The 23,422-nt window shown below is 36.7% G+C and overlaps 1 protein-coding gene across 1 annotated transcript in view; it reads right to left on the bottom strand.

Annotated features, from left to right (window-relative positions):
* Positions 1–23,422, bottom strand: part of DYNC1LI1 (dynein, cytoplasmic 1, light intermediate chain 1) — a 36,313-nt gene that overhangs the window by 7,785 nt on the left and 5,106 nt on the right. Inside the window, exons 3-6 of the mRNA XM_008583660.1 lie at positions 8,373–8,489; positions 7,456–7,686; positions 4,949–5,118; positions 2,710–2,803 (exon numbers count right to left, since the gene is read on the bottom strand). Of these exons, the coding sequence (XP_008581882.1) occupies positions 2,710–2,803; positions 4,949–5,118; positions 7,456–7,686; positions 8,373–8,489 (612 nt within the window). The remainder of the gene's footprint in view (positions 1–2,709; positions 2,804–4,948; positions 5,119–7,455; positions 7,687–8,372; positions 8,490–23,422) is intronic.

The following is a 23,422-nucleotide window of genomic DNA, read 5'->3' as shown; positions in this document are numbered from 1 at the left end:
GATGAGGTACCATAAAATTCTGTTTTCAGCTTAACATTTACAACTACATGCATGTTAGCTTAAAAAATGACTTTTAAAGATGTGGTAATCAAGAATTTCAGAAGTATAAATTGCATATGGGCTAAAATGCAAATAAAATAATCTTTACATAATCAATTTAACTTAGAGGGTAAAAGTCTCAAGCCAAGAAGTAAAAGTAAGTTTAGTTATATTTATACCACTACCACCTCCATATTTAAAGCACAAATATTTAAAGAGACCATTTCTTTGTTTTTAACTTTCCTAAACTTCATGAAAAAGGAAATATTCTTTATCAACAACTGTTTTGTTTGCCCTTTCAAAAATGGTTTGCACTACTGTCTCTTCAAGATTTTACTAAACTCAGGAATTAAGACTTCGGGCACAAAGCTCAAAGACCCACTGAAGAGGGCTAATGAGACCCTTTGTTAAGAGAAGTGTGAGCCAATAGGTACTATCAGAAATCTTTCAGGAATGACCCCAGGCAAAAGTAGATTTCATGACCAAAAGTTGAAATAATACCACCTCACATGAGGAAGTATTAATTAAAGCAGATCCTAACTTGGACCTTTTATCCAAAAGACATGGTGGATCAAAAGATCAAGAGGCCTGTGGAAAAACAGGCAATGTGACCACTGACAGATGATGTGTTCAGAGTGGCTATGAAAAATTCTAAGACCACCCTTTAGGACTACGCTCTGTCAATGGCCACTGTGTCCTTGAGAGAGATTGTGACTTAGGCCAAGGGGAAATGATGGGAGTGTTCTAATTTCTTAACTGGCATACTCATATTTTCTAGACATAGCTTGAGGCTTATGAACCTAAAAGTAGTATTGCTAAATACAACTTAATATGGTATAAAACATAACTTGGTAGAAACTAACATCATAATCTCGAGCAAAAGCTTAACTGTATAAACTCTGCATTAATGATCTTCCCCATAACAGAACCAGCTTGTGATAATCTGGAAGATTTCGATAACAAAAAAATATGCATTGTAATTAAAATTTTTAAACAAAGATGATTTTGAAATGTCATTCCTCACTCACTGATAAACACACACTTCACTATCTTGAAGTGACTTCCCGTATTTTATATTCTTCGAAAATTAACTGTCTCTAAAGGTCTCTATTTTGGGGCTGGCCCATGGCTCACTCAGGAGAGCGCGGTTCTGATAATACCAAGGCCATGGGTTTGGATCCCATATAGGGATGGCCGGTTCGCTCACTGGCTGAGCGTGGTGCTGACAACACCAAGCCCAGGGTTAAGATCCCCTTACTGGCCACCTTAAAAAAAAATAAATAAATAAAGATCCCTATTTTAGAGGACAGCTTCATTCCTGATTCAATTTTTATATTTATGTTTTCAAGTAAAGCATTAAATAAATATTTAGAGACTGTTCTCAAATTTTCTAATCCTCAAAGATAGCAAAGCTATAGACTTCCACTTCAACTACTTTCACTTTTTGTTTTCTTTTTAAAGATACTATGTAAACAATTGCCCTTTAACTCAAATCAATTCCACCAGTAGGTGACATAACAGAAAGACCCATAAAGAGGAGAAAGAACTGAAGGAAAAAAGAGAAAGGGAAACTACCAGTATCAAGTGATCTTAATTTAGCCAGGCTTTCTATAAGTGGTCCTTAAATTATTATTATTATTATTACTATTATTGGCAGCCAGCCAGTATGGGGATCTGAACCCATGACCTTGGTGTTATAAGGCTGCACTCCAACCGAGCTAACCTGTTGGTCCATGGTCCTTAGATTAAATGCCCATTAATAAAAATGATTTGTAAACTACAGACACTATAAACATGTATGTGTTACTTTTTACTATCTGTTCCTAATATCCTTTCATCACTTTTCAGACTCAAAAGCTCTGTCTGGGGAGTGCAGTTGCAAAGTGCCTGATTTAAAAGGATAGGTGAGAATAGCTCTCTTCAGTGAACTCATGGTGTGACTAAATTTCCAACCACAAATTCTCTTAAAAGCATTAACTTACAGCCCTCCTTATCTCCCTCTTTTAGTTGTAATATGTTACTCATTTGCTCACCTAACCCTTGCAACCTAAATTAAACAAAACTATGACAGGCTTTCTAACCTTGTGATCATCAAAATAACCCAGGAAGCTTTTTAAAGTACAGATTCTCCAGCCTCACCTTGGAATGTGGTAATCCAATTGGTCTTAGGTAGGCACAGCCAGATTTTGAAACCACTGTGTTAGGTTGTATGTGGACAAGATGATGATATACTAAACAAATTAAAAATGAAAACACATAAACCTAAAGATTGATTTTTCCCTACCACCCCCAAAATGAATACAGTTTGATGATATATGTTCACAACACCAACTCATTAGAACTTTTCCATTACAACTGATAATTATTCTTCTTAAGCATAATACTTTAAACAAAGCAAATCAAAGTTACGTATTTCTTTGATCCCTGTACTGGCCAGGCGCCAAAACAAAACAAAAACAACCAAAGTAATAAATTTCAATACTTGCTTTTATATCTTAAAATATTCCAGAAATATAAACAATTTGAGAACTAAAATAAAATTTCCAACCAGAGGCAGGAGGAAAAAATGTTTACAGAATTTCTAAAGCCCATCAATTTAATTCCTTTACTTTAAAAAACAAATAAAAACAGGTAAGGTACAATGTACTAATAAATGTATTAAAAGGATACACTGTAAACAAAACTTCCGGATATGTGATTGAATAAAATCAAAATGTTCATCTCTGTAGTCATGTTCTTTCTCCAACACACTAATGGCATCACACTGTTGAGTTAAAATAATTTTTAAAAAAATACATTAACTTAAAATAATCAAAATTAAATATAATAAACAGTTCAATTTTAGATGGGGGAACATCATAAAACTATCACTCTGATATGACTGAACAGTAGCACTTAGAGTATCAACTACTCTAGAGACTTTGAGATGGAGTCTTAAGGCTAACAATTTTATTTCTTTAAAAAGCATTGACTTCTGGGCCGGCCCATGGCTCACTCGGGAGAGTGCGGTGCTGATAACACCAAGGCCACGGGTTCGGATCCCACACAGGGATGGCCGGTTCGCTCACTGGGCGAGCGTGGTGCTGACAACACCAAGTCAAGGGTTAAGATCCCCTTACCGGTCATCTTTTAAAAAAAAAAGCATTGACTTCTATGTTATATTGAATCTGGTCAGAACACCAAAGAGAAAGTTTCAGTACATAAAGGAACAAAGAACAAGCCCAGCTTATATTAAGTGGTCATACTTGCTAACTCAATCACTTGTATTCTAGAAAGACATTTTTAAGATCTAAAATCTATTCTAGTTTTATAAAACACTTCTGTATATCCAGGGAGTCTCTACCTCTTACAGTTTCTTCTTTTTTCTATTTACCTGATAATTTTCAATTGACCTTTATTTCTCTTCTGGTGCTTTTATTCACTCTTACTGCAATCTCACCAATAACAAAATAAGAAAGTTACAAGCTATTTTTGAAATGCCACCTGTACAATCAATGAAATAATTCTGTATTTTGCTTGCGAAAGAAAAATGTTAAGGTAAATACAAAGAAGGCATGTTTAAACATCATGACATCCAAATAATTTCACCAAAACCCTTCTGAATTGAAGGTGTGAAATATAAAAATAAACATTTAATAATGTTCATTATACCTAATACTAGTTTGGGATCAAATTTGATATGTAATTTTTTTGTTACACGGTCTCCTCGTATAATCATGATAAGCACTTATTGACGACTGAGAGTGATATTTCAAATGATTAAAAATACTTATAATTATACAGTTGATTTAATGACACTTTTGGTGAAGCATGGTAGTTTAGTAGAGACTTTAACTGAAATCAGAGGATCTGGACCTAAGGAAAGAAATTTAATTCTCCCTGAATCTCCATTTCCAGAGTCTTTAAACTGATAGAGTTGAACCATACTTCCATCCATTCGGAGACAAACATTCTCCCGTCCTCTTACACGTTTTAAAAGCTCATAAACAGAAGTATATCTGATGATGTCTTAGATTTTATGAAATACAGCACATGGTCTCTTCTGGCTTGAAAATGTTATAAATCCATGATTCATTTGATACTGATTTACAACACTCAAAGATCAACGTTTTTCTTTTGGAAAATAAGACTGCTTTTTATGAGGCAACTTGTGGTATAAAACAGAGAAACATCTGCCAATAAAAAGCTCTTTGCTAAACAAAACAAAAACAAACCACACTCAAGAATTCCAATGTGAGCTTTTAAAATATTGTTTTACAAAAAACGTATAAGTAACAAGTACACCAGAATCACCATTTGAAAAGCAGATAGCAGACTTTAACTTCATTATTTTAAATGCTGCCACCCCATTCCTTTCTTATTGATAATTTTTGTAGCATTTAAAGTAAAACCTAAGCCAAGTTTTAAACTTTTCATCAATTTTATTCCAAAGATAGATAAATTCTATACCTTTAATTTTTAATTGTATGTGCAAATTTTACATATTACAAAAAAATTAATCATTTTGGGTCTCAAAAGGGTTTATGTTCTGTCATTTACTAGAGGATTAATATATCAAAACTTAATGTTGAAAGATATTTTCTAAAAATTAATGAAAATATTGCCTGTAATTATTTCTACTAAACTGACTGACTATACAATGAAGTTTAACTGGAATTACAAAAATAAAATTCAATCACGAACAGAATACTGAAATAACATTTTCTTTCAAAGAAACTGATTAGGATCACAAAAGCAACATGTGAATATCATTCAACATTTTAAACTATTATTTCTATTTAACAAAAATTATCTAGGAAAACTAATGTGTTAACTTCAAAAAAACCTGTAAAACAAAACAAAACAAAACAAAAAAACCTGTTCATTCTGGGTGAACATCAACAGCAGAATCTCTAGGAAGCAAACTAACCTTTGTGCAAACTACTAGTACTGGAATGCCCAAGTTATGTGTAAGTGTATCTGCACCCAGAGGTAAAACTACACTGTCGTCTTTGTCTTCCTGTGACGCAGTATTTCTTCTCTGAGGAGAAGCTGGGAAGTCTTCTCCTGGCTCTACATATTCTTGGAAGTCCCTAATCACTGAAAATCAAAATAAACACAGTTTAGAAATTGCTTTATTTCAGCAGGTAGCTTTTTCTGCCATAATACAAGTATATATTTTACTAGAGTTTATACTTAGTCTTGTATAATATAGGAAAAAAAAAGTTGGAGAAATCTATTTCAAAGAGAATATACACACACTGGACCCACATTAATAATTATGCAGCAGATTTCTGTACTAGATGGCTCCAAAAAGTAGGATTCTATCTAGGTCTGGTTCAGTTGCTGCGAAATACTTTGGGTAAGTCACAATCTAGCACTGTCTACCTTCTCTAATTCATAAAGGGCACTAAAAGGATAGAAGAAAAATAAATGAGAAAAAAATCCCACAATTTCAGAGACAGTCCTAGATGATTTTCTAATACTAACTTCCTTTCTCTAAACCCTTTACTCGGGTCTTCTTTTTACCTAGTCTCAATTTTGGGCCATATTAATTCTGTCACCCTGATAAAATTTAATGAGATACTACCAATGCTGATAAATTTTCAGAAGTCATTTGCAAAACTGTCAAAACCATTATTAAAAAAAAGTAAACATGAATATATCAAGAGCCTTAATAACACATACTTTGACTCAGTAATTACCCTTCTAGGAATTCTCAAGGACAACATCACTGATGAGCACACACAGGGATTTTCACACAACACATAATGTGTTTTTTCATGTTTAAAAGCAAAACAACAAATCTGGAAACAAATTATCCGCAGCATTGGATTAAAATGGTATATGAGGGAATATTATACAGAGACATAAAATGTCAAGTTTTCAAAGAATGTTTAATGCTTTAGGAAAATAACAATATTAAGAGAGAAAAAAGAGGAAAACCAAAGTATGACTCCAGCTTAGAAATTAAAAGAAAAATACTGGGAAAAAATATAATAAGACATATTTTCAATTTTTAAAAACAAAGAATGTATATTACTCATGTAATTAGAAAATAAAAGTTAATTATTTTTTTAAAAAAGTAATTATGAGCCAGTTCCTCTTTGGATTGTGAAGACTGACTCATATAGAGAAAAACTGTTCTAAATTCACATGGGGTCAAGGATGAGGGAATTCTGACCTATTGAACCACAGTTCCTCCAGGAACACAGGAGCATGTATGTACCCTTAGCAGCTCTGGTGGCTACTACCTGTAAGATCAGAGGCCGAAATCTAATAGTAGCTCTCAAATTTTATCATGCACCATAATCACCCAAAGGGCTTGTTAAATCACAGATTACTGGCTCTACCCTCGAGAGTTTCTGATTCAGTAGTTTGGGATGGGGAGTGAGAATGTGTATTTCTGATAAATTCCCAGCTGTACGAATACTGATGCTGCTGTTCCACGGACCACACATCAAGAACCACTGCTCTAGAATAAACCTAGATTTAGAGAGGGGGAAAAAAACTCCACAGGCAATGGTCAACAGGAAAAATAAAGTATAGATTAAAAGTATTTAAACATCTTTGTCAATGATTTAGGAGATATATTCTCTTAAGTTTTTACTGTTTCCTTACATATAAATTCCAGTAAGCTGTCAATTTCCCCCTAAAAGTTATCATCAGCTAACAATAACAAAGCATTTCATCTATGTATTTTCTTAGGCAAAGTACAACCTTGTCAAATGAAGAGTTCTCAGTGAAGTCAAGAAATGTCATTGGCTTTATAATTCTCACGAAAATTTCCAATTCATGTGGGCAAGTACAAAATATATTATGTACTTTGTAAATCATAAAACCAGCTTGACATCTTTATATTTATGTTAACATCTTGTCAGGCATACTTCATTTTGAAAAGGTTTATAAGTTTACTTTACTGATCAAGAAATGAAAATTCTAGGGGCCGGCCCGGTGGCACACTGCTACAGTGCGCCGCTTGGGAGAGCGGCGGCCCTCCCGCCGAGGGTTCGGATCCCACATACAGACAGGCCGCTCACTGGCTGAGCGAGGTGCAGTCGCAACACCGAGGGTTGCGATCCGTTGCCGGTCATGAAAAAAGACAAAAAGGACACACACAAAAAAAGAAATGAAACTTGTAAAAATGAGCAACTGAAGAAAGATATGAATTTTTTTCAACTTGAAAAACTACTTTCCAAAATGAATACACACAGCCTTTTGGCAAGGAGAAAAGGCACCTCTAATTAAAGAGTTTGCCATTAAGTATATGTTTCCAATAGTGATCTAGCATGTCACTCAAATTAAACTTCAAAAAGAGTACTCACATTATATTTCCTTCATTAAATTTTATTCATAGTCAAAAATTCCTAATGATTATTATATTCAGCTAAGATATTTTGTCTTTGAAACTTATATTATTATTTCTAGACTACTCACGCTTTTGTTCCATTTCTTTCATTTCTTCAGGAGGAATTTTTAATTTGTCAACATGTTCTCTAATAACACTTGCCCATTTCTGTAAAGAATCCAAAGCAGTCCAAGGCTTTGACATATCAACAACCAGCATAACTAGAGTGTCCCTCAGAGAAATGGCATCCAGTGAAAATTTAAGGAGACCTTTGTGATACAGGTCTCCATCTAAGATCCATACATTACATCTTGTCTGATCTACAATAGACAAAAAAAGAAGTTACCAAGGCAACACGATTAAGTCATTTCATCATCCAACTAATAACACTACTTGTCCTATTTGAGGACATCTCCACAGGAGATGTCTACTGGTTTTGACAAAGTTCAACTATATAGGTCACATCTACCAATTCAGTAAAGGCCTAAAATTTAACCAGAGCACCAGCATCCTCTAATTCATATTTCTTAAATTGAAACCAGAGACTGCATCACACGTTCATATTTTTTCCATCAGTAGATAGACCCAAGCATATATATTATATACAAAAATGAGAAAGCAAGTGATCCATAGAAGAAAAAATGGCTGATAAGATGAAAAAAGCTGGGAGTAGATACTTTTATCAGAAAATAAGAAGGTGAAAAGGAGTCAGCAAAACAATCACTATCTGAGGGAGGATGAACTAAAAAATTGAGATTCTTCAAGAATGGCAAGAAGGCTAACATTTGCACACCAGAATACTCTCAGATGCTTACAATTATCACTACATAAATTCCAGTTCCAAATCAATAAAAGTATGCCTAAACATACTTATTTACTGACCAGCATGGCATTGCAGAACTCCTAGTAAAAATGACATGCTATGAAAAGTCAAAGACTAATGTGAACAGTAGTGTACCTCAGAACAGATTTTAAGAAACTTATGTTATGAATAAATGACACTCACCATCCCTGTCTTCATCGTGCACATTTAAGTACAAATATTCCAATCCTCTTCCTTTCTTGTACTCCTCTATTCCCTGAATTTTTCTTATTAAGCTTGTTTTTCCAGCACCATCTTCACCTAGATACATACAAAAAATGATAAATCTTTTAAATTATAATATAGATTATTTAAAGACGTTTCCTGGGCCAAGTGAAAAGTCTGACTGGAACTAGCTTCAACCAAAAAGGTAATTTGATGGAAGATAACTGGGTAGGTATAGAATCAAAGATGCAGATCCCATCACCACCAGGATTCTCTCTCCCAGTATCACTGCTCTTCTTGTTAAGTCTTGTTCTATTCTACTAGAAACAGTTTCCTTTATGAGTAATTTTCAGGGAATAGAGAGGTAAAGTAGGACACCACAGCTTCAGAAAGCTCCCAAAGCTCTACTCTTATGTCATCCCAGTTTAATCTACAAGGAACAAAAAACCCTCCCTCTTAGCTTTCAGTTTGAAGAATCTCAGGCAAAGACTCTTAATTGGCCTAGTTTGAAACATGTATTGACCCAAGGGTAAATCATGGAGGATGGATACTGCACCAAGACTGACCAAGATAGGCAACTGTGACCCTCACCAGAACCATGAAGCCATAAGAAATACATAGCAAGGGAGAGAGGGAGAATTTGGGGATAGTAAGTTGGGCAAGAAAAAAGGTAGTGGGAATGTAGAACAGACAAAAATTTTTTTAAAACTTAAAAAACATATTAATGGCACGAAATCATGTGATTTAAACTTGGCACAAGTACAAAAAGTTTAAAATCAGGCTAGCTGTTTGATGTTCTGGTGAGGGCTTTTCTACACTGTGGATATTTAAATGTTACATGTTACTTTTACATGGACTTATTATTTAGTTATTTGACTTATTTTTAGTTAGTTGTATTGTATTAACAGTATTTATAGATATAAAACTTGGATCTAAGGACTTATTCCTGCAGATCCATGAGTTTTCTGATAATTTAAAAATTGTTTTCATTTTCATGTTAAGCTAAAAATATATTTGCCTTAGGCCCTTTGAATGACCATCTTTCTATCTGAATGCTGAAACAGGATTGCAGTGCCCACCTCTGCAGTGATGCTTATAATCCTACGAGTGCCAAGTTGAGGGCAAATGATGTATGCAGAACAGAGAAGAGAGTGGACACATGAGCATGCCAACCTTAAAAGTGTCCCAGAGCAGTCAATATTATATTCAATTGTACTGGGCAGCATGGTTCCTTTTATGAAGTACTTCCCGATAGCAATAGGTGTAACTTTAAATAGGCAATAAAGAACTTGACATTAATATATCCAAAGAAAATGAAATCAGTATATCAAAAAAATACCTGTACTTCCATGTTCATTGCAACATTATTCACAACAGCCAAAATAAGGAATCTACCTAGTATCCAACAATGAATGAACACAATGGATTTCGAAACTGTGATATATACATACAATGGAATACTATTCAGCCTTGAAAAGAAAGAAAATCCTGTCATTTGCAACAACATGGATGAACCTGGAGGACATTATGTTAAATGAAATAAGCCAGGCACAGAAAGACAAATACCGCATAAATCTCATATACGCGGAATCTAAAAAAGTTGATCTCATAGAAATAGAGAGTAGATTGGTGGTAACCAGGGTCTGGGGCAGTGGTGGGGGAAGAGACTGGAGAGATGTTGGCAAAAGGTTACAAAATTTCAGCTAGATAAAGGGAATAAGTTCAAGAAATCTATTGCACAACATGGTGACTAGAGTTAATAACAATATACTATGTTCTTAAAAAATGCTAGAAGAGTAGATTTTAAGTGTTACCACAAAAATGACAACTATGTGAGGTAATACATACGTTAATTAGCTTAATTTAGCCATTCTACAATGTATATATATATTTCAAAACACCATGTTGTATAAGACAAATCCATACAATTTTATCTAATAAAAAAACTTGAGGGGCCAGCCTGGTGGCGCACTGCTACAGTGCGCCGCTTGGGAAGTGTGGCGGCGCTCCCGCCGAGGGTTCAGATCCCACATACAGACCGGCGGCTCACTGGCTGAGCGAGGGGCGGTCGCGACACCGAGGGGTGCGATCCCGTTGCCGGTCCCGGTCCGGGCGCGACACTGAGGGTTGCAATCCGTTGCCGGTCACGAAAAAAGACAAAAAGGACAAAAAAAACTTGACATTAAACGAGTATTTATTTTTCATTATTATTTTTACAATGTACTAGGTAAAGTGGCCCATCAAAGTAACAAACTGAGTTAAAAACAGTAATATCTGGGCCGGCCCGGTGGCGCACTGCTATAGTGCACCGCTTGGGAAGTGCGGCGGCGCTCCCGCCGAGGGTTCGGATCCCACATACAGACTGGTTCCCGCTCACTGGCTGAGCGGGGCGCGGGAGCGACGCAGAGGGCTGCGATCCCGTTGCTGGTCCCGGTCCAGTACAGGGGCGACACTGAGGGTTGGGATCCGTTGCCGGACACGGAAAAAGACAAAAACAAAACAAACAAACAAAAAAAAACAGTAATATCTATGATAATGACAAAGATTCCCATGATGATCCATTATGCTTAAAATGGAAATAATAACCAGAGAAAAATAAAATACATAACTCTTTCCATTTACTATTAAACCCAACACTGGCATTTAATTTCAGCAAAATATCATCTGTTATACTGGAGTTGCTAATTTAAACTTTATCAGTCCTATAGTTTTTTATGGCATTTAATTTATAATTTTTCGCTTTGTAGTCGTTTGAGACCTACGAGCAAAAAAAGAATTTTGTATCTAGTCACCTCAGCAGGCACAACAAGCATTAGACCTTATAATAAAAATAATTTAAATCAGCATGTGAGTAAATCTATGAAAACTTTCTTTTAAAAGGAATCTCAATGTGTTCTAGAACTAAAATGAAAAAAATCAAGATTTCTTGTGGTCTTTCCTCTTATAACAGACTACTTTCCCAAAAGAACTCCTCTAAGTTAAAATGAACTGAATTCTAATTCGCAGAAACGAAGGTATGTGTTATAAGTAAAACCTAGTGCCCAGCCTTATAACAGAAACTTAAATCAACAACACAATATTCAGTAAGTATTTTTTTTTTTCCTTTTTGTCTTTTTTCGTGACCGGCAACGGATCACAACCCTCAGTGTCGCGCCCGTACCGGACTGGGACCGGCAACGGGATCGCAACCCTCGGTGTTGCACCCACCCCTCGCTCAGCCAGTGAGTGGCCAGTCTGTATGTGGGATCCGAACCCTCGGCGGGAGCACCACCGCACTCCCAAGCGGCGCACTGTAGCAGTGCGCCACCAGGCCGGCCCCCAGTAATTATTTTATAAAGCATATAGATCCATAAAAATAGGCAGCAATTATTCATGTAAAACTATGTTTAATATGACCCAGGGTTTATCTAATTTCTTTTATTCCCACTTTAAATGTTAGATAGTGAAAAGATACTAGGTTCAATTGAGTCATTCCACAATTTATATATATCTTGAAACAACATGTTGTACACGACATATACAATTTTTATTTGTCAATTAAAAAAAGAAAGTGGAAAGATACTTTCAGAAGGGCCAAGAATTCAGATGAATTTATTTTGTCTTATTTAATGTTTCAAATTACTTAAGAGTTTCTGAATAAAAAAAATATGGAAAATCTCAAGCATAAGCAAAGAAATAAAAACCATAATATCACCTAGAAATAATCATTGATAATTTGGTTATCTCTGATGATATTATGTGTGATTTTTTAAATAACAAGTTTGTGTCTTTATTTTAACTTATCTAATTTCTAACTTTATTTTTTTTAAAAAGATGACCGGTAAGGGGATCTTAACCCTTGACTTGGTGGTGTCAGCACCTCGCTCTCCCAAGTGAGCCATGGGCCGGCCCCTCTAATTTCTAACTTTAAACGTTTCAGTCAGTAGATGCAGAACAGATTTTGAGGGCCGGCCCGTGGCTCACTCGGTAGAGTGTGGTGCTGAAAACACCAAGGCCATGGGTTCGGATCCCATATAGGGATGGCCGGTTCAGTGAGCGTGGTGCTGACAGCACCAAGTCAAGGGTTAAGATCCCCTTACTGGTCATCGTTTAAAAAAAAACAAAAAAAAACAGATTTTGAGCCTTAACTCATGAGGTCAAAAACATTGTTGGCTGGTCCAAAGGCAGTGAGTTATCTCATGGTTCATAGTCCATTACAGATAGAGCTCCTTGTTCTACTCGTTCCTGTCTTCTCTTTCCTATCTTCTCACTACTACACTTGATTAGTTTAAAGAAAAAAAAAAAGGAAACAGCCATGCTCTAATGGCTGCAAGAACTTCAAATAGTGAGCATGTGTAGTTAAGATAGACACTATACATATATGTGTATATATGTATACTATATATAGTGTCATATGTACATATATATGTACAGTGTGTACATATGTATACTATAGTGTCATATATACATATATACGTATAGTGGTATATATGTATACTATATATATAGTGTCATATATACACATATATGTACAGTGTCAATCTTAACTACACATGCTCACTATCTGAAGTTCTTGCAGCCATCATTAGAGCACGGCTATTTCCTTTTTCTAAGAACTGAATACAAGTGGAAGGGTTCTCCCCTATTTATCATGAGACCATAGCTTATTCCTCTCAGTGAATGTTGTCAGTCATTAATTTCACTGGACTAATAGTTAACAGTTTGCAAACAGGTATCAGAATCACCTGGGGAGGCTTGTTAAAATACAGATTACTGGGCTGCACCTCCTAAATGTCTGATTCAATAAAGTCTGGAGAAGGGCCCGAGAATCTGCTTTTCTAACAAGTTCCCAGTGATGGTGATGCTGCTGGTCCAGGGACCACACTTCGAGAACCACTGCATTAGACATTTACTACAATAAGCCAAACACTAGGAATACAAAGATCCGTACGTCAAAGTTGCTGTCCTCTCGGACCTTATAAATTGGAGAGGGAAAACAGGAGACAATTTCAAGGTATTATCATTAGGACTACACCAGAAATATGCAAATCAGGAAGCCACCCCAGATGGAAGAGCCTGTTTTTTCTTGGAAGTCAGAAAGGGCTTTGCAGAGAAGGTAACCCTTTAGCCAAATTGTGTAGGATTAATGAAACATGGAGAGTTAGTCATTCTAGGAAATAAGGAAAGCATGTACAGGGACCTGAAAACAAAGAAATGTCCTTCTATAAAGGACAAATAATTTGAATGCGTAAAATTTAGGATGTGAGGGGAAAAGGAGGCAGAAGGTGAGCACAAATAGAGGAGGCCAGATTAATGAAGGGCATCTCATTCAAGGCTAAGAAGGTTAGATTTTATCCTGGAAGGGAATAACTGGCAGAATTTAGGTATTTTAGAAAGACTGTCATGGCAAGTGAAGGGGATGCACAGACGAAGGAATCACGCGAGACCCGGGCTAACAGTTCGCCAGAGAAGTTCCACTTTATTCAAGGACTGTGCGTACATTTATAGGGTGCTGTGCTCCGGGGAGGGAGAGAGAGTGGACAGGGTGGTAACTGATTGGGTGGGGCTGGGCAGAAGGTGAGCCTTGACCTGTGACTGGCTGAGGTTTGGCGCGGGTGGGCTTGGGTGTTGGCGCCAGCGGGCGTGTTTACTGTGGAGAAGAACCAGGAAGGGTGCCATATTGCCAGGGTGTGTCCCTGTTCAGGCGCCCATGGGGTCCCTACAGCAAGAATGTGCAAGAATGACTGACAAGAATAAGTTTAGGAGACTACACAACAGACTATTATTGGAGTCCTAGCAAGAAATGAGGTAGGTTTGAACTAAGGTATTAGCAGCAGGGGTGGCGGGGAAAGCTGTACTCGAAGACTGACTTGGGAGTCGGCAGAGAGAAGAGGAAGATAGAAGGAGAAAAGACTCGGCTTTGCCAAAGTTTCAGTTAACACCCCCTCTCCTACCACCTACCTCAGAGGTGGCTGGTCCTAAGTCTTCTTTCCAGGCTGCTGTCTTCTATTCCTACCCCACATCTGCATTACCCAGGGTTCCTTTCTCAGTCCTTTGCTCCTTTCTCTCTAGATGTAATTCCCAGAGATTCTCCATATCCATGACTTCAATTCCACCTATAAACTGGTGCCCATAGGTTTCCTTTCAACCTCAGCCTCTCCTGAACTGCTTACTACTGGTCATCACTACTTAGATTTTCCATAAATACCTCATATTTCAATATGCACAAAAGCAATATCATTATCTTGCTACTTCCCCCCAAAACATTCACTTAACAAAATTATTAATATAAAATCCAACCTCAAGACCTTCATATGCATTATTCTCTCTACCTAGAACACACTCTTCAGAAACCTGCATGTTACCCAACCTGCTTGCCTTCTCTCAAATATCACCTCCTCAGGTAGGCCATCCCTGACCCCCCTCATTTAAAATTATAACCTCCCAACATCCCTTATTCCTTCTTGTTTTTTCTCCATTGAATTTACTAACATGTGTACGATAGTACTTCAAAAAGTTTGTGGAAAAATAGAATTGAAATACCAATCTTTCCACGAACATTTTGAAGATCCCTTGTACTTTACTTAATCTCCCTCTACCCCCAAAAACATGCTCCAGAAGGACAGGCATTTCTGTTTTGTTCACTGCTGCATCCCTGGTGCCTAGACAGTTCCTGAGACAAAACTGCCTATTAATTCTGCTCCTTTCACAGCAAAATGTATATTCCTAAGTCTCCTGCAGAGCAGCCACTGACAGATCTTGTCTCAAACAACAAAAAGTGCTATCAATTCAGTTGTAGCCAAAAATTAATCTGAGTTTCACGAATCCCTGAATAAAGGATACAAATTTTGTCACCTTACCTACTTTGGGAGTATTTTAAAACTTTATTGTGTATTAATGGGTTTGAAATGCAAAGGCCTAAAAAGCTAGGACAGAAAAAGGATGAAATTTCAAGTATGTCAACATGGTTCCATGTAATAAAAATTAAGTGACTATAATCCACCTCCCTTTGCCCATACCCTAGTCAAATGGAACCATTAGAGGCTTTTATTTCCATCTTTACAGAAGTAGCATGCACCAGTGAACACTTACAGAATGCCTACCACGTGCATCCTACCAACAGTAACTCTAACACAACCACAACTGTAAAGGGGGATGATTATCTTCCATTTGGCAGATGAGGATATGGGGATTATAAATGTTACATTTAAGTACCTTACCCAAAGTCACACAAGTAGGAAATGACAGAGCCAGGACCTGAATTTCACTCCGAAGCATACTCTTCTTAATATACAACCGTGCTACTGTCTTTAGAGGCCATTAAAACAATACCATTTATCATTTTTGCATTATGACTCACTGAAGAAAAACAGATATTTTTGCTTCCAGGGATCACTGCTATTTTTCAGAAGAAAAAGAAAAATGATTTAACATATTCCTTTCTGTGGGTTTCTCCTGAGTTATAGTTAGATATGTTCCTATTCTCCTGATTCTACCTCAAACTACTGGGAATAAAGTTTGTTTTACTATTCTGATATTTCCTCTCTGCTGGAATTCAAATTTATTTATTTTGTGGCTGGCCAGTATGGGGATCTGAACCCTTGACCTTGGTGTTATAACACCATGCTCTACCCAAGTGCTGGCCTGCTGTTGGCATTTTAAACGATGATAGCTGCGCCTCTTAATTTAGAACCTTGTAGACCCATTTTAAGATAAACTTTACAACATAGAATTTGAAGAAGAAAAGAGCATATGATCAAAGAAATCTAATATATTAAACATGTTAGTTTGAGATGGTTTTTCCCCACACTCTGATTTCAAAACTTCTCACTTCCGGTAACAAATTAAAAGTGGTCACACTGAGAAGAAAGAACATTTCATAAACACAGCATTTTAGGGTTATAAGGAACTCCAATGAAATCCTCTCTTCTCACAGATGAGGAAACTGAGGCCAAGGCCACAGTCACAAAGATTGATGGTGGCATGGCAATAATCCAAGCCATCCAAGAGAATCCCAGTCAACCTCCTCAAGAGTGCAAGTGCAATTCCCCTTAGTTCTCTGGGCAAATGGAATGAAGAAAAAACAGAATAACTTACTCCCAAGAGTATTCTAACCACCTAACATAGTGCTTGGCACAGGAAGGTTTTCAAAATGTCTGAAGAAGTACTTTGCTCCCTGAAACAAAATCTTTCCGGGAGCACAATTTCTACAAACTACTCTTTTTCCCTATCATTTGTCAACCTCAATAAGGAAAGTTACAGTCAGGTGAAAATTGAACATTCATATTTCATACACATACATTTTAAGCCCATTTCTTCTTTTCGTAAGTCTTAAGCCTCAATTATAATGACTCTTTTCTGCAGCTTTCACTTTCTCTCCACTTAAATACACTCTGACATGATTTGTCTTGATGGCAAACGTGTATGTTTGAAAACAGACCTATTTCACAAAAGGTCTAAAAGGCCAATGAAAACAAAGATTCTGTAAACAAAATCTTTTTTACCTACTATTTCCAGGAATCTTATATGAGGTATTTGCAAAGATGTAGTCTTATTCGAGGGTTATACACATTTTCCAATCATATTATTTATTAGACTGTTTTTCTCTTTTTATGCCTTTAGGCAAAAAGCTTGTTAACTGCGCTTCCCAAGCGGCGCACTATCCAGTGCGCCACCGGGCCGGCCAAAACAAAGATTCTGTAAACAAAATCTTTTTTACCTACTATTTCCAGGAATCTTATATGAGGTATTTGCAAAGATGTAGTCTTATTCGAGGGTTATACACATTTTCCAATCATATTATTTATTAGACTGTTTTTCTCTTTTTATGCCTTTAGGCAAAAAGCTTGTTAACCCATGGCCTCCTCCCAGTTCTCTTCTCCTTACTCAAAAGTGGTATACCACACTCCAAAAGTATATACCACACTTCAATCCTCCTTACTCTATAAACATACCACTCAAAAGTGGTATACCATACTCCAAGAGTATACCACACTCAAATCCATCCCCCATCCTGCAACTGAGTGATCTTACTGAAACAATTTCATCATGCCACTCTTTCTCTTAAGACCCTTCAGGGCACTCTAGTTAATGATATGCATGCTGAAGTATTTAGAGGGAAATGTACTAATATCTGCAAGTTACTTTGAAATGCATAAAAAAAAGCCACAGAGTAGAACACACGTGATGAAGCAAATGTAGTTAAATGTTAGCGGTAGAATCTAGGTTGGGACGCATGAATATTAACTGTAAAATTCTTTCAACTTTTTTGTATGTTTGGAATTTTCATAAGATGTGGGGAAAAAACCATTCAGGGTCTTCCTGCTGTTCTTGCAGGTAAAGGGCAAAATGTAAAGATCAATATTTCTTACAAAGGCCCCCTTACCTTTCCTGCCCATTTCTTACCATGCACCATCCGACAGATCTCTAATGCAACAATAGGATGTAATGTTCATCAACTTCATACTAACAATTTAATTAACATTAAAAATGTGAAGATTTAGAAGATGTGATTTCTAACTGCAACACTGTCATCATTAGCTATATGAACCTGGGCAAGTCAAGTAATTCCATTTGCTCCCCGGCTTTTAAATGAAGGGGAGTAAGATCAGACCATTTCTGTGGTGATGGATTTAAAGTTCTATGACTATTATAATTCATTATTTCTTGATCAGTGATACACTAGAAATAAAACTCCTTTATAAGACATCAGCAGTGTTTTAAAAAGATAACATAAAGGGCCGTCCCGTGGCTCACTTGGGAGAGTGTGGTGCTGGTAACACCAAGGCCACAGGTTTGGATCCCTATGTAGGCATGGTCGGTTAGCTCACTGGGGAGAGCGTGGTGCTGACAACACCAAGTCAAGGGTTAAGATCCCCTTACCGGTCATCTTTAAAAAAAAAAAAGAAGAAAGAAAAGAAAACATAAAAACATGAATCATGTGAAAATGAGTCGTCAAAGCAGAGCACTTAAGTACACAAAATACATTAATGATAACAGCTATCTTGAACACTTCCAAAATAAGCCACTGTTTGAAGTGTTTTACAAACATCATCTTTTATTATCCTCACAATAATCCTAAAAGGTAAACAGTATTATCTGAAAGATCAAGCAACTTGCAAAACGGTCAGCATTTGAATCCAGCCAGTGCTACCAAACACTATATGACATTGCCACCTTCTTGTTCCTGGAGAAGCTTCTAGTCATTCTTCACCCATATCAAAATGAATAGAGATGACAACAGGTAAAATTAAGCAGTAGTCTGCCTCTTCTTTCTCTGAGTTTCCTTTCCTGTTGTAGGCTGAAAAAATGTACGCTTCCTTCTTTGCACAGGTTTGTGTGCCTGATACCTGCTTTCTATGCAGAGATTTGATTCACATTTTCACACTTCTGAATACATTATGGTCCACAGCATCAAGATAATCAAGAGAGAGGGAATTCCAACCTGTCATTCATATCCCTCCCTCATCCAAGAGAGATATCAACATTGGAAAGCTGACATTTTTGATTTGGCCTGGCATGATGTAAACAAACCATACTATTTTGTCTGAAAGCTCTGGTGACAAGAGCCATGATGGGTCTTTATTGAACTCATTTTGGCTTAGGTCTACTGCAGGGCCTTCCATAGGTTATCTGGAGGACCCAGGTAGGATGAGGGCTTTTGGTCTGCTCCCCATCTCCCAAAGGACATCTTCTTCATCTCAGTGGGTAAGAGCAGTCTGGAGAGGCTGTGAACCAACTGCAGGGCCTGGTGATTTTAAGTAAACATTCATGTATACCTGTTCAAGACTACATCCCTCCAATAAGTCAAGGACTACTTGTATAGTAGAAAGACAAACACAATTTTGAATCCTAGCTCAGCGTGTAACCTGAGGCTCAAACCCCCCTTCTGTAAAACAGTAAACATGCTACATAACATAGCAATTAGCATAACACCCAACGCTAGTAACAGACATAACGTATGATAGTTCTCATCCCTGCAGATGGCCAAAGCCCTACCTCTGGATTTCATCATTCAGCAATCCACATTACATTAAAAAAATAGAACCTATCCTTAATCACTTCCTTTATTCTTGTAGGCTGTCTAGATATGAATTAAAAATCATTTAGTTTAATCCAATAAACACTTACCAAGGCCAATAAATGCTAATCTTCAGGAGGTCAAAGTCACTCTAAGGCTAATGGTTCTTAATCAACAATATGATATATAAGGGGTCTTCAAAAAGTTCATGGAAAGGGCCGGCCTGTGGCTCACTCGGTAGAGTGCGGTGCTGATAACACCAAGGCCACGGGTTCGGATCCTATATAGGGATGGCCGGTTTGCTCACTGGCTGAGCGTGGTGCTGACAACACCAAGCCAAGGGTTGAGATCCCCTTACCGGTCATCTTTTAAAGAAAAAAAAAAAAAAAGTACACAATCAACAAAGTGAAAAGACTACCTCCTGAATGGGACAAAATACTTGCAAATCATATACTTGAAAAGGGGTTAATATCCAGCATATATAAAGAACTCCTACAGCTCAACCAAAAAAGCCAAAACCTGATTTTAAAATGTGCTAAGGACATAGGTAGACAAAAAAAAAAAAAAAAAAAGTTCATGGAAAGATTCGTATTATCTTTTAATTCCATTTTTCTAAGAACTTTTTGAAGTACTTTAAAATTAAATTGTCTTTACATTAAAATGCCAATTTTTAACCTATCAGATAACCAAAGATTAAACAAGTAATAACTCAGTGTTGGCAATGCTGCTAGACAAGTACTCTCACAAACTGATAGAAATGTAAAATGGTACAACTTTCCTAGACAACTGTTTGGTATACGTAGAAAGATTTAAAAGATATATACTTCTGACCTAACAATTCAACTTCTAGGAATTTAATATGATAAATTTATTATTTAAGATAATAAATTATCTTAAATTATCAAAAATAATACTGGGCAAGTGGAAAATGTGGTATTTAACAATAATAATTTGTCTACCAATCAATTATAATTATAGTATAGCTAAATACACTATTAATTTGATAGGAGATAAAGCCCTATCTATTAACATGAATAAAACCCATGTTACGTGAAGTGAACCATCATACATGAAGTAAAAAAAAAAGATTACAAAACAGTATATAAAGAGTCTATTTTTGCTTAAGAAACAAATAAACATGTAGAAAAAACACACTTATTATCTCTAGATGGCAGGATCATTAATTATTTTCATTTTCATATCTTCTTACATTTTTTTCTTTCTCTGGCCAGAAAAATGCATTACTTTTGTAATTTACAATAGTGATTTCTAATTTTGAGAGGAAGGTGTTTTAGACATAATTTCTCTTGGTTCTTTTAATCCCATGAACTATGAAACAATCTCAGTTTATAGGACAGGAGGTTATAATTTGCCCACAACCCCACACCTTCAAATGACAGGAAGGGCTGACTCTCAGATCTTGTGCCTCTAGGTCAGGACTCCTTTCACCATACCCCCACCTGAGCTGCCTTGGCCCTTTTTACCAGGTTTTGGGTCCTTTTCACATATTGTTCTCCTCCCTACCCTATCTAGAAAAATTTTACTCAGATTATCACCTTTTCCACAAAATCTATCATGACCTATTCAGCAATTATATCATACTGACATATTTGATTTTTACTACTTTAAGTCTTTTCCCCACAGGAATTTATAAGCTCCTGGAGGGCAGGAACTGAGTCTTAGCCCTCTTTCCCGTGGATGACTTAGCCAAGCATTTTATGCACAGCACATTTCTAATAAATGTTTGATGAGCAAATGAATAAAGAGGTATTCTGTAAGGTCTAACAGCTACTGCCCTGATTTTACAAAGAGAATAAGGCCCAAAAAAAGTGAATCCCGTGCTAAATTTTGGTCTTTTTCTTTTCAGAATTCAAAGCTCCTTTCTGTCTTGCATTTTCTAAGTGCTTTTGCTGACAAGCTCTCTCACATGGACTTCACACCAGCTGAAGCTCTACTGGCCTATGTCTGTGACTCTTCCAGCTTTTTCTGTTTTTGACAGTAGCAATGGGAGACAATATAAACTCCTTTAAACAATTCTTAAACTTATGTTCAAACTATACCTCTACCTGGAATAACAATACTTTAAGTAAAAGCTGTTCATCAGTCATCCAAAACATATTCACTAGGCACCTATTATGCGACAAACACCATATTCCATTAAGCAGAAAGCTCTATTAACAAGCATTTGTGTTTACTGATAAAACTGATGCCCATAACAATCTGAAGTGTTCATTCACAAACTTCAGGCCACAAACTAAAATTGCTCTGCTGCCTGTTTCTGTAAATAAGTTTTACTAAAACACTGCTGTGCCCATTCATTTATGTGTTGTCCACAGCTGTTTTGGTACTATAAGAGCAGAGTTGAGTAGCTGCAACAGAGACCATAAAACTCACAAAGTCTAAACTATTTACTATCTGACCCTGTTCAGAAAAGTTTGCTGACCCTGACCATTATATCAATATGCCACTGGACTCTCAAAACATTTAAATTTGGTACATGTTAAGTATAGTAGTAGTGACATATAATAAACATGCAATAAATAATTTTATGTTAATCCTTTGAAAAGCAACAATTCAATATCATCTATGTAGAAACATTCTACTGCATCATATTCCCATAACCAATCATGACAGAAAACAGCATTAATATACTTCAACTAATAAAAATCTGTGTTTCCCACAAGTCATGGAACCTTGATGATCTTTAATCCAAAAGATTAATACTTTCAGGGCTGGCCCAGTGGCGCACTGGAGAGTGTGCTGCTTGGCTCCCGCCGAGGGTTCGGATCCCATGTGGAGACCGGTTCCTGCTCACTGGCTGAGCGCGGTGCGGGCGCAACACCGAGGGTTGCGATCCCGTTACCGGTCAGTAAAAAAGACAAAAAGGAAAAAAAAAAAAAAAAGATTAATACTTTCAGGCTGACCATTCTCATTATTTTTAAAATCAGCCATCACATAGAAAACCATGCATTCCCTTGACAGAAGTTACTTTGAACAGATCACTAGTTCCAGTGTGTATATCTTGAGGTTTCCTACTTGTAATAACGCAAACATAATAAAAGCTAGTTTTGTTCTTCAGTTAAAAAAAAAAAAAAGACCATTTCACGTATACTTAATGATACCCAGCATTTCGTGGGACTTCTCTGGCTGCACACTACCCTGGACTAATGCCTTCAGGGAACAAACAATATAGGGAATAGAATTCTTCCCTGGGTAGAATTACAGTCCACATCTATAAGGAAATTTTCAAATTAGGCAAATTATTGCAATTGGGTTTAAAACTGCAATAACTTAAGGGCCAAGCCCGTGGCGCACTCAGGAGAGTGCGGCGCTGGGAGCGCAGTAGCGCTCCCGTCGCGGGTTCGGATCCTATATAGGGATGACCGGTGTGCTGACAGCGCTCACCGGCTGAGCGCGGTGCGGCCGGTTTCAAAAAGGACAAAAAAAAAAAAAAAAAAAAAAAACTGCAATAACTTAGCTAATTGCAAAATGCCTTAAAACATTTCTTTAAACATGTTTAATAACTCACATGATTTAGAATTTTTAAAATTACTGAATGTCAGATCAGACAAAACTTTGGGGATCACTAAATCCTCATAGCTTAATTTACAGCTAAGAAAGATGAGGGTTAAATGACTTGACAAAGGGCCAGCTAGTTTTTTTAAGTCACGCTGACTGCCAGATACTGTGCTGGGAACCAGAATTACATACATGAGGTATTTCAAAAAGTTCATAGAAAGATTTGTATTTCTTTTAATTCTAATTTTGCATGAACTTTTTGAAGTACCCTAGTATATTTTAGTTGACAATGAATTCAATCAATCTAAACCAATGAGATTTTTTGCACTGAAACAGATATAGTCAGGAGAATTAGATAACATTGCTTAATAACTGCTAAGCATCCTCTTACTTTTCCTACAAAGAAAGCTCTTTTCCTTTAGGGAGATAGTCCAGTACATACATTAAGAGTACTGGCTCTGGAGCCAGGCTGCACTTTTTTTTTTTTTTTTTTTAATGACCGATACAAGGA

Source organism: Galeopterus variegatus, unplaced genomic scaffold (assembly GCF_000696425.1).
Source record: "Galeopterus variegatus unplaced genomic scaffold, G_variegatus-3.0.2 Scaffold99, whole genome shotgun sequence".
Lineage (NCBI taxonomy): Eukaryota > Metazoa > Chordata > Mammalia > Dermoptera > Cynocephalidae > Galeopterus > Galeopterus variegatus.
This window is presented reverse-complemented; position numbering and strand designations above follow the sequence as displayed.